The sequence below is a fragment of the Myotis myotis genome, unplaced genomic scaffold (genome assembly GCF_014108235.1).
Source record: "Myotis myotis isolate mMyoMyo1 unplaced genomic scaffold, mMyoMyo1.p scaffold_m19_p_18, whole genome shotgun sequence".
Lineage (NCBI taxonomy): Eukaryota > Metazoa > Chordata > Mammalia > Chiroptera > Vespertilionidae > Myotis > Myotis myotis.
Window position 1 is genome coordinate 27,980,676 of NW_023416322.1, and position 12,196 is coordinate 27,992,871.

The 12,196-nt window shown below is 42.8% G+C and overlaps 1 protein-coding gene across 15 annotated transcripts in view; it reads left to right on the top strand.

Moving 5' to 3' along the window:
* Nucleotides 1-12,196, top strand: part of GON4L (gon-4 like) — a 61,485-nt gene that overhangs the window by 38,254 nt on the left and 11,035 nt on the right. For all 15 annotated transcript variants that reach the window (XM_036344981.1, XM_036344967.1, XM_036344971.1 and 12 more), the window contains 7 exons: nt 1,832-2,030; nt 2,534-2,620; nt 3,005-3,173; nt 4,586-4,730; nt 6,669-6,819; nt 9,663-9,779; nt 10,158-11,861. In XM_036344981.1, the coding sequence (XP_036200874.1) occupies nt 1,832-2,030; nt 2,534-2,620; nt 3,005-3,173; nt 4,586-4,730; nt 6,669-6,819; nt 9,663-9,779; nt 10,158-11,861 (2,572 nt within the window). The remainder of the gene's footprint in view (nt 1-1,831; nt 2,031-2,533; nt 2,621-3,004; nt 3,174-4,585; nt 4,731-6,668; nt 6,820-9,662; nt 9,780-10,157; nt 11,862-12,196) is intronic.

The window sequence follows — 12,196 nt, forward strand, 5'->3', positions numbered from 1 at the left end:
AAAACAGTAGCTGGCATCCATGGCAACTTCTCCAGGTGAGTGGTGCTGGAGAGGTATGTAGGACTGTGTGGCCAGCCACAAAAACTACCACAAATTGTCATAGCCATCATGTCCCTTTTGTTCACTTCATTTGCCGTTAACATCTAGTAAATGTTAATGAATGTTTGTTAATTACCTAGGCATTAATTGAGCAAACCATGAAGCACCTGTAATAATGCCCTAAGGTCTGAAATATATGTACTGCCCTCTTCATATAAAGTTAGCACTTCTGTTGCTCCACCCAGAAAGCAGAGGCTTTCATATTTTTCCCTATTTTGGCGATGGGTTTGCATAATCTATCTGTACACTATTGTTACTCATTCTGAGTAGAAACAGAAGTCAGGATGGGGCTTATTCCATGGGTGGAATAAAGCAAAACTTAGAGATCCACAGCTTCTAATTAGTCCTGTGTTTGAACCGAACAGCATTACCTAACTAGAGAGCCTGGGATCCATTTGAAAGGTAGTCTTTAAGGGAACTTAAAATTTAGTGAAGACAACAAAGTATACTAACCAATGTGTAAAAGCTAGAAATACTAGTCGTACTCCATTACAATAAATACCATAATGAAACTATAACAAGGATCTCAGGATTTCCCCTTTGAGCTTTATGGAGGTGTTACTGACAGTGTGCGAGTTGGGTGGAGCGGGGTCTCGGTGTCACCTGCTGGTGCTAATGGTGTTCATCAGGTAAATGTAGATTCAGATTTGGCACCTGCCTGCATCCTCCAGCTGTGTGCAGGGAGGGCTCAACACAGGGATAATGGTGCGCTTGCCATGAAGCCATACAATTCAATTTGTTCTTGATATATCTCTGGCGCCTTTTGAGCTGCTGTCTCTGCGCTTCAGCTTAAAGTGAGTATTTGTAAGCGAGTGAGTCTGTCGGCAGGCGATTTTTGAGGACACCTGGTTTTCTAGCAGCCCTTTGTCTCACCTGGATGGGGTTTCAGGGAGTTACCAGGGTGTGGCGAGCCATATTCACTAGGTCAGTTAAACTGCCATGTATTTTAGTATATTCCTTGTTGCTTCATGCCTGAAGGTCTTTGAATTTTTAAGAAACAAAAGCAGTGCCAGAACAAGAGCGGAATGGGAGAAGCTAGATCAGGGATTGGAGTAATGGGTAAATTAGAGAATTTATGCTGTACTTTGAGGAGATTTTATATAATTGTTAAGAACAAGTTCCAGATTAATGTGCATATCAGTATGATATTGGAATGATAAGTTTCCATTTGCTCCTTGACTGCTTTGTTATCCTGATGTTTCTCTGCTCCTTCCCTTTTATTTGTATACTAGAGGCCCAGTGCACAGATTTGTGTACCAGTGGGGTCCCTTGGCCTGACCTGCAGGGATTGGGCCGAAACTGGCCCAGGGCACGGATTTGTCCAGGGTGTGTCAGGCCCTTTTCGCCCAGTCCCAATTGGCCGGATCCCAGCAGCAAACTAACCTACTGGTTGGAGGGTCTGTCCCCTGGTGGTCAGTGCGTGTCATAGTGACTAGTTGAATGGTCAGACACTTAGCATATTAGGCTTTTATTATATAGGATTACTTAGAGGACTGATTGTAAAAAAATGGGGATGTGGTACAATTCAGAACCATCTTATTTGAATCTATGTTAACAACTTTGGGAAAAGATTTGGATAGACTAGGAGTTTTGCTTATTGGCTAAAGTGGGATTTAGGAATTATTAGTAGATAGAATTTATGCAGATTCTCTTAGACCACTATTAGCAGGAACTGAATGTGTTGTGGACCTAGGGAATTGTTCACATTCAGTTGTCTCCCTGTTGGGGGTAGGTTTGAGGAACCACTGGCCAACTTGCTAAATGAGCAGCATCGTACAATGAAGGAGCTCCTTGAGCAGCTGAAGTTGAGGAAAGCTTCAGCCAAACAGCAGCAGGAAGTAGAAAGGGTTAAGCCCCAGACCGAGAAAGTTCCTCAGACTCTGATTCTAGACCCAGCCCAGAGGAAGAGACTCCAGCAGCAGATGCAGCAGGTAAGACTCTTCTTGGTAACGTTACTATTGGATCATCCCATGGCTTGACCTGGAGCCAAAATTAGCAGCTCTGTGAAAGTCAGAATAGGTGTCTTGACACCCTGTGAAACCAGAGGACCACAGGTCTTCACACAGCTAGGCCCTGAGAACTTATGTTCATGAGTCATCATGGCTCAGGCAAGAATGCATGTAAGTATGTTGATAATATTCAGAATGACAGATTTCAAAGAATCCTGAGTAATCCATTCTGAATTTGACAGCCTTGGGGCCAGAATAGTTTTTTCTTCTTTCTAATCTCAGTTTCTCTGGTTTGAGGTTAAACTTCTCTGATTCTATCATTTTGTTCAAGGGGAACATATTTGTAAAATTCATACTAATGTTGTACTTGTAGACTATCGAGAAAGCAAAAGATGTATAATAAAGTTGCAAATATCTTGACCAGATCTTCTGGGTTCCGGAAATGGCATCATAACACGTCTCTATTGTTTTCTTTCCCTCCCCAGCATGTTCAGCTCTTGACGCAAATTCACCTTCTCTCCACCTCCAACCCCAATCTCAACTCAGAGGCCAGTACTACCAGGATATTTCTTGTAAGTTTCCAAATATCCCTAACTCTAAAGATTGAGGATACAGTTACCTTGGCAAGTCATTTCTCACAGATATTCACCCACCATAATCTATATTTCTTCTTCTCTCCTGCATGTTTGGGTAGCTATTCCTATGTCTTCCTATCTTTGCTGAAAGAACATAAATCACTGATCTTCATGAAAGGGCAGAGAGTGTATTCAGTTTTCTTAAGAGTATTGCTCTGACTTGCAGTCTTAAAGAGGTAATGTTGATTGTGAAAGAGTTTAGGATGATATTTTTACCTGTTTTTATCCTGTAATAGGAAGGACAGTTTTTCGCACAGAGGCTAAGGGCTATTGATAATAATGGCCTGGCATTTAAATCTCCTTTGTGCCCTGTTTTCCCAGGAAGAGCTGGGAACCTTTGCTCAAAGCTCCATCGCTCTTCACCATCAGTTCAACCCTAAGTTTCAGACCTTGTTCCAGCCCTGTAACCTGACTGGAGCCATGAAGCTCATTGAAGATTTCAACACACATGTCAGCATTGATTGGAGTCCTCGTAAAACTGTCAAGACGGGTAGGGGACAGTGGCTATTTTGTTTGAGTACTTAACACCCAGACCAACGTGTCTATTGTGGCAACAAATACCTCGAGCCAGGACCTCTGGCCAGCACGTGTCTGCCTTCACACAGGCATAATCTCCAAAACCTCCTCCTTGTGGAATGCCCCCAGGAAAAAGTCAATAATCTCAGATTCCTTGATGGGCAGGGAGAAGAGCTAGATCTCATCCAGGGACTTGGTCTTCATGTCCTTAACCAGGCAGCCCAGCTTGGTGACTGGAAGGACTCCTTGTCCTCGGCCTTGCCTCTGAGAGCTCCACGGCCGAGGCTCTGGCCCCGGCCCCCCTCAGCCTTGACCTTGGCCCCAGATGCCGCTGCCAAACCCTCCTGGGAAGCAGCTGCAGCCTTCCATTACGGGGCCCCTGGGTCCTCCGGGCCCTCCTGTAGCACCAGTGTCATCCACCATTTGGTATCTCATCAGAAAGAAGCAGCACCATATACTCTATTAATATTTGCTTTTGATTTATTTCCTGGTTTAGCAAATTAGTCGTGGTTTGGTCTGGATTTAGGTTTGTCTTTGGATTTGATTTTAAATCCATGACTCTTATAGTTAAATTGAATATAGTTGAATTTAAGTTCATTAGGTCATGGACACTGATCTCAAACTACTTTATTAGCTATATGTTGGTACTGAAAACTTAATTTAACACCAAACTACAGTAATGACTAATAGATATAGTGTCCTGTGCTTTTTTTTCTGGTGATATAAAAACACTTATGGAAGGAGAAGTATGGCTATAGTAGTTCTTACCTCTGGAAAGGCAGAAAAATGCCTGGAATTGAGAGATGGACAGCAAGACAGAAATGAATGGGACTGTGTCATCTTATTCCCCTTATGTTGTTTTTTCTTTTTAATTTCCAACCTCAAGAGGAATCTGGGAGAAACTTAATGAAAGTTAAGTAAGAATGAAATAAAATAAAATTTGGAATTTGGAATACCAGATTTGTGAGGGACATTTAAGAAGTTGAAATCTTATTCTGGAAGAAAGAAAGTATTGTTGAAGGTCATTTATCTTTCAAGGATTTTAAGGGGGAAGGAGGTAAAAATATTTTTAGCATACACAGTGTGCCAGGTATTAGTAGGTATTTTCTAAGTATTTATGTTACTTAGTGTGTTAAGTGTTCCACATAGGAAAGAATAAGAAAATCAACTCTTAGTAACATTGAATGGGATTCCCATGAGGTGTATGTTAGGCTCAGAAAGTTGTGGAAACTTTTGTGGGGAGAGTTGTGTGGATTTTGAAGGGATTAAGTTAGGTAGGGACAGCTCTATCTAAATGGAAAAATGCAATCAGAAACTTCTATGAAGTCCTCTTTGTTCTAGAATTTAATTTATTGGTTTTTTTTTCTTTTCTTTTTTTTCTTACAGCCTGTAAATTTCCCTGTTTACCAAAGCAAGTGGCTTGGATCCTGGCCACAAGCAAGGTTTTCATGTATCCAGAGCTACTTCCAGTGTGTTCCCTGAAGGCAAAGAATCCTCAGGATAAGAATTCATTCACCAAGGCTGAGGACAAGTAAGGGTTTATTGTGGAGCGGTGAGCACAGAATATCCTGAAGAGAAGGTCTAGTTCTTTTTTCTTAGGGAGCTTAGGGAAATAAGACCTGTATAAGATACGGACACAAAAGACAAAGAAAAGCAGTGTTGATTGTTATGTATAAGGTTCTGTAATATGTGCTTATTTCAGCATTGCCAAATACTGTTCTTTTTGGGGGATGACATGCACATTTTCCAAACATTTTAAATTATGTTTTGTCTTTTATTGATTGTAAAAAACAATCTTGTAATATGTACTACTAGGGGAAACTTAGCAAAGGAAAAGAATTTTTATCCCCTATTCTAACCACCCCAAGATAGTGATTTTTCTCTTGCCTTTCTTATATACCTGGTAATTCTTGGCCACTTAAATACATATACTTTCTGCCTTTTTTTTAACTTAATGTCTTTTTGTTGTTGTTGTTTTGTTAATCCTCATCCAAGGATATTTTTTCCATTGATTTCTAGAGATTGGAAGGGAGGCAGGGAGGGGGAGAAAGAGAAACATTGCTGTGAGAGAGACACATTGATTGGTTGCCTCCCATATGAGCCCCAACGGGGGGCCGGGGATCACATCTGCAATCCAGGTACGTGCCCTTGACCAGGAATTGAACCCACGACCCTTAGGTGTGTAGGCCAACACTCAACACTCTAACCACTGAGAACATTGGCCAAGGCTAACCTAACATCTTTTTGAAATTGTTTTTCTATTTGCTGTAACATTGGTTTTTTTTTGTTCTTTTTTGTTTTTTAATATTCCAGTATAAGGTCTTTTTTTATTTTTTATTTTATTGATTTTTTACAGAGAGGAAGGGAGAGGGATAGAGAGTTAGAAACATCAGTGCAAGAGAAACATTGGTCAGCTGCCTCCTGCACACCTCCTACCAGGGATGTGCCCACAACCAAGGTACATACCCTTGACTGGAATCGAACCTGGGACCTTTCAGTCCGCAGGCCGATGCTCTGTCCACTGAGCCAAACCGGTTAGGGCAACATTGTTCTTTTTTATTGTTTCTGTATATTGTCCTTTAAAGCAATATTTAATGGCCCTGTGATATTTCTTTTATTTGCTACTTTTCCCCCTTCTGCTGTTTTGCAGTTGTGAGTGAGGCTTCACCAAAGATCTTTGTACACATAGAGCCTTTTTTTTTTTTAAAGCTCACCTGAGGACATGCTTAGAGAGAGGAAGAGGGGGAGAGAGAGAACACACACGAATCTGTGTGAGAGAGAAACATCAATCGGTTGCCAGTTGCCTTCTGTACCTGCCCCAACCAGGGATCAAACTCAACCCGGGTATGTGCCCTGACCTGAACTGAACTGGCAGCCTTTCTGCGCACAGGACAACACTTAGCCAGCTGAGCCACGTTGGCTGGGCTGTCCGTAGAGCTTTTGAAAATCTTTGTTGTTCATTCCTTTCGGTAAATTCCCAAGAGTGAGATTATTCGATAAAGGCTAGGAATATTTTTATGGCTCTTGATGTGTAGTGCCATCAGTAAATATGTACACAGGTAACCATAATAAATTATGTTAGGATGGGGGGTAGTGTTCGTGTTGATTTCATATACTTAGCATGGTGCCCATTGTTTTTTTATATTTGTTTTATTACAGCCATCCTCCTTCCTTTGAATACAAAGTTCAAAGGAATACAAAGTATGGAAACTCCCATGTTCTGACATTCATTAGTGATTTACGCTTAGGTTTTCCTCTTCCCACCCGGTTGTGAACTTCTGATTGAGTCTCTTACTCATTGTACTTATTAGCACTCAGTAAATATCTGAATTTTTTTGTTGAGTAGCCACGAACTTATACAAGAATTAGATGGAGAAAAAGTGGATTGTAAAATGTGGAGTTAGTCCGGAGAGCCTTTTTAGAAGAATGGATTGTAAAGTGAGATTTTTTGACATTGTTCCTTTCTCAGTTTGTTAGTTTTAGGACTAAAGCACTTTGAAGGGACTGAGTTTCCTAAACCTCTAATCAGCAAGTACCTTCTAACTTGCAAAACTGCCCACCAACTGACAGTGAGAATCAAGAACCGCAGCATGAACAGAGCTCCTGACAATATCTTCAAAGTAAGTGTTTCCTGCAGGCTCTACCTGGGGACTTGTTAGGGCTTTGGCTGGTGACTCAGGCTGTGAAAGAATTCACAACCAAAAGAAGAGATAGGTGCAGATGTGAGATATTTCCTCTTCTTTACTGTTTTGAAATTTCATAATAATATTCCTTAGTTTGGGTCTAGTTTCATTAAATACTTTAAAATAGTGAATGGCAGAGCGACAGTGGGCAAGCAGGAGAGGAAGAAGGCTGGAATTTCTGTATTTGTTTTTTTTTTTTTTTCCTGTATTTGTTAAGCATAGTACTCCAGCCCTCAGTTATGCCCAATGGCTTGGTCCAGAGATCATCGTTTCCAGAAATCCTCCTGCCAGGGCAGGGGAGGCTTTCACCTGACTACACACCATGGGGGAGGGGATGGGGGTTCGACTGCCTCTTCAACAGATTTAATCTGTCCTCTTCATCTTTACCTAATTTGAGTTGCAGCTTTTCCTCCAGTTCAAGAAGTAGGTGGTGTCTTATCCTTTTGCTAGACTCTGACATAAATTTTGTTGGCTGTGAACTCTCCTCCACATGTGATTTGGTTTGCTTCATGTTCCTGTGTCTTAGTTTGGAAACTCGTGTGTTTCAGTATTCATCCATCTGCTTTTGTTGTTGTTAATCCTCACCTGAGGATATTTTTCCCATTGATTTTTATTTGAGAGTGGAAGGAAAGGAGAGAGACAGAAAGAGAGAAACATGGATGTGAACAAGACACATCGGTTGGTTGCTTCCCATATAGTCCCCGGGCCAGGGATCGAGCCTGCAACCGAGGTATGTGCCCATGACCAGAATCAAACCCAAGACCCTTCAGTCTGGGGCCTGACTCTATCCACTGAGCCAAACCAGCCAGGGCTCCATCTGATTTTTAGCCTTGAAAATTTTGCTGTTATTTTCTCATTCTCTCTCTCCTTGTAGGCTTTTACCTGTAAGAAATTCCTTTCTGTTGTTTGCATGGGGTTTTATTTTTTTTTTTTTTTATTTTTTTTTTTTTATTTTTTTTTTTTTAAATATATTTTATTGATTTTTTACAGAGAGGAAAGGAGAGAGATAGAGAGTTAGAAACATCGATGAGAGAGAAACATCGATCAGCTGCCTCCTGCACATCTCCTACTGGGGATGTGCCCGCAACCCAGGTACATGCCCTTGACCGGAATCGAACCTGGGACCTTTCAGTCCGCAGGCCGACGCTCTATCCACTGAGCCAAACCGGTTTTGGCTGCATGGGGTTTTAAAAGGGAACAAAGACAAGTGGATGGTTTAAATGGTTTTAACAGTAGGTTTCTCCTTAACCCTTTAACCTATGAATGTGTGGATATTATCCCCGCAAAGATTTTGAATTATCTCCCAGTTGGCTGTCCGGTAGATACTTTCCTCTTCTTCTCCTCCCAAACTTTGTAGTGCTGTTCACTCATTCCTTCCTTAAACTCCCCATTCTCTTATGCTCTGTGATACCAGGACTCTTACCGCAGGCTGCTCCTTCATGAACTCTTCTCCTGCTCTGTCCTTAAATATTAGTGTTCCACAGTAAATTGGATTAATGGTCTCATGATTTTCAAATTTGCGTCTTTGGTCCAGTTCTCTCCTGAGCTCTGACTTAGTGTAGCCAACTGCTTAAAGTAATTCTTAACTTGGTTGCCTCCCTCCTCACTGACTCCTCAAATAGAACTTCTGTCTCTCCCTCTGTACCCTCCAGTTGTGCCACTGTCAACACCAATAACAGCAAACTCTCCTCCCCAGCTTACCCCCCTGTGGTCTGTGTGTATGTGTATGACATTAATGTCTCAGTCCATAAACCTGGGCAGTGTTCTCAGTTCTTCCTGCGTGATTGCTACCATGTCTACCAGTCATCACATCCTCAGTTTTCTTACTTTATTTCCTGCTCAGTTGCCCACTGCCTTTGTTCAGGACTTTGTTACACTTAGTTTACTGCAGTAGTTTTCTCTTTGTGGTTCCTTAAACATGTTCATGATTTGAACGTAAAGTATACTCTGCCCTCCCCGGCCTCATGTAGCAAACTCCGTTCCATTAAGATTCATCTATGCCAGGTGCACCTGCTCCAGAAAAATACTGTTCAAGTTTGAAGTTATGTGTCATTTTTTGTATAACAGTACATCTTTGTACTTTTTTACACAGAATGTCTTTATTGGTCTACTTGACTGTTTCTCCCACTAATCTGTAAGCTCCTTGAGAGCAGGAATTGCTTCTCTTATTTTGTATGCTTAGCTAGTAGCCCAGGACCCAGCACATAGAAGGCATTCTGCAAATGTGAATGAATGGGTGCTTATTGTCATTGTAAGTTCAATTTCCATCTTCATTTATGCTTAAAACCTCACTGTCTCAGTCTTTCTGTTCTTTCCCTTCCCTTCTAATGTTCTTTCGCCATTATTTGCTTAAAAAAAAAGAGAAGCTTCTATATGTCTAGGATGAGGGTTAAGGCAGATGTTGTGTAGGAGCAAATTTTAAATAAGATTTCTCTGACCATCTGCTTCCTTTTCTCAGTGACCTAAACTTTCCCCTTCCTGGTGAGCTGAATAGAGATGATCAGTTAAAAGACATTGAATAATTATAAAATCTTTATTAATTAGAGATTAGTTTAATTTTAAATGCAGAAGTATTCAGCACATGCTGTTTATATAGATGTATATATGGATGTGTACCTGTGTGTGTGTGTGTGTGTGTGTGTGTGTGTGTGTGTGTGTGTATGTATGTGTATGTGTGTATGTTTGTGTCAGTCAAACCACTGCCCACCCCACTCCTCACCCTGACAGAGGGCAATGTTTCTGAAAGAAATACAACTCAGGCTTCATTTCTTCATGCTCAGTTTTACAAGAAGACCAAACAGCTGCCCGTCTTCGGGAAGTGCTGTGAAGAGATCCAGCCACATCAGGGGAAGCCACCTGTAGAGAGGGAAGAACACCGGCTTCCATTCTGGTTAAAGGTAAGCCCTCCTCTTCCAGGACCAGGGGCAGCAGGCCACTAAAGACCTGGCAGAAACATCAGTTCCACTTTACACCTCTAATGCTTTAGTTGTAGAACCAGGATTTAAGAAATCTTCCTCATTCGTCCTTCTCTTCTTCCTCTCCCCTCCCCCCAGGTGGGTAAAATGATAGTTTCCTATAGGAAACTCAGAGAAGAGTTTCTAGAGTATGCAATAGGAATGTAGTCTTCGTAGAAATTTTGTATTGTGCAGAAAAATCCTTCTTGAAAAGATTACCTTGAGACTGTCCTGACAAAGTTCCTAAAATCTAGAAAACCCTATTTTATTTTTTACCAAATTCTGACATATGCTAGATCAGAGTGTTTTTGTTCCCAATAGGCCAGTCTGCCATCCATCCAGGAGGAAATGCAGCACATAGCTGATGGTGCCAGAGAGGCAGGAAATGTGACTGGCACCACTGAGATCAAGCCAGACCCAGATGTAGGAAAAACCAGCTTGGAGTTGGAGAGTGAGACTCGGTACCCACTGCTACTGCCTAAGGGTGTAGTCCTGAAACTGAAGCCAGTTGCCAACTGTTTTTCCAGGAAGGGCTGGAGACAGAAGCGGTCATCAACCTTGAAGCCCCTCCTTATCAGACCCAGCCCCTCTCTCCAGCCTACCTCCAATTCTGGGAAAATACCGCTTAGGTCAACTCAGTCAGAAGCCCCTCCAAGCAAAATGGTGGTCCGGATTCCTCAAACGATCCAGCCAGCCACCGTCTTACAGACGGTGCCAGCTGTCCCTCAACTGAGGGTCACTGGAGGTGATAGTTTTGAGTCCTCAACAGTATTGCCTACTATACCCCCCGAGGCCAGGACCAGCTTCCCTCTGTCTGAGCCCCAGACCTTGTTCTCCTCTGCTCCTGTGCCCAAGATAATGCTGCCCTCACTTGCCCCTTCTAAGTTCCGAAAGCCATATGTGAAACGGAGAGGCCCAAAGAAAAAGGGGACCAAGGCCTCTCTCTGTCTGAAGTCTGTCCCCCTCATCAATTCTGCACCTGTTATCTTCACTGTTCCTGCCACCACTGTGAAGGTTGTGAGCCTTGGCAGTGGCTGCAACATGATCCAGCCTGTCAATGCGACTGTGGCCCAGAGTTCTCAGACCCTTCCCATCACCACACTCTTGGTTAACCCTACTTCCTTCCCATGTCCATTGAACCAGCCCCTTGTAGCCTCCTCCATCCCACCCTTAATTGTTTCTGGCAACTCTATGAATCTTCCTGTACAGTCCACCTCTGAAGAGAAGGCCCAAGTGAATATGGATGTTGGTTGTCCTTTGGATGAAGGGAAAAATGCCTTTCCAGGCCTGGTACCCAAATTAGAACCCCAGGACCTATCTCCTCTCTGTGCCCCTGTCTTCCCCAAAAAGGAGCACAGCCCAGGACCTCTACCATCAGATGGAGTGTGCCAGGAAGACTTGTCAGAAAACAGTGCCTATATCTGGACTGTTGTGAAAACAGAGGAGGGGAGGCAAGTTGTGGAACCACTGCCTCAGGGCTTCCAAGAATCTCTAAGCTCTCCTCCTGAAAATGTAGAGGAAATTGTCAAGATGGAACCTAAAGATCCTGGGGAGGAAGTCCCCCGGGCATCCCCGAAGCACACCATTTATGATGACATCAAAGAAGAGTACCCTGTGGAATTGGACACTGGCTTCCCAAGTGAGGAGTCAAGTGGTGCAAGAGAAGCGAAGAAACAGACAGTCTTACAAAAGGAGGAGGAGAGGAACCAACTACCTAAAACCCCTTCAGCTTCTCAAGAGCCTCCTGATGGAGGAAACTCAGGAAATGTGAGCAAAGAATCGCCAAAGAATGCTTCATCCTCCATTGACCCTGAAACGGTGCTGAGCAGCCTCCCCGGGAAACCTGAAGACGTACTCAGCATTGATGGTCAGTTAGCAGGGACCCCAGCGAGGCCAGAAACTGGAGGAGAGAAGGATGGGCCAGAGGAAGAGGAGGAAGAGGACTTTGATGACCTTACCCAAGATGAGGAAGATGAGATGTCCTCAGCTTCTGAGGAATCTGTGCTCTCTGTCCCAGAACTCCAGGTGAGAGATGGGAAGTATTCGCAAATATTTTGTGGACTCAGTAATATCAGTAGGTTACCTTGGTTGCTGCACTATAGATATTTCTAAAATCATTTTTATTTGCCTTTTGAAATAAAATTTTGGGTTTGCAGTGAGGAGAGGGAAAGGGTGAAATTTGACTCATTATATTTGACTTAAACACATTTAAATGTTTTGTTGAATTACCTAAGCACAATTTAAATGCCTGAAAAATAGATCATAAGTGTGGACTGTGGCAAAGGAAAACTGTCTTCAGGGTAGAGGGGACCTCTCCCCCATCCCCTCCCCCAGTCAGGTGTCAGGCAGCAATCCCAGCT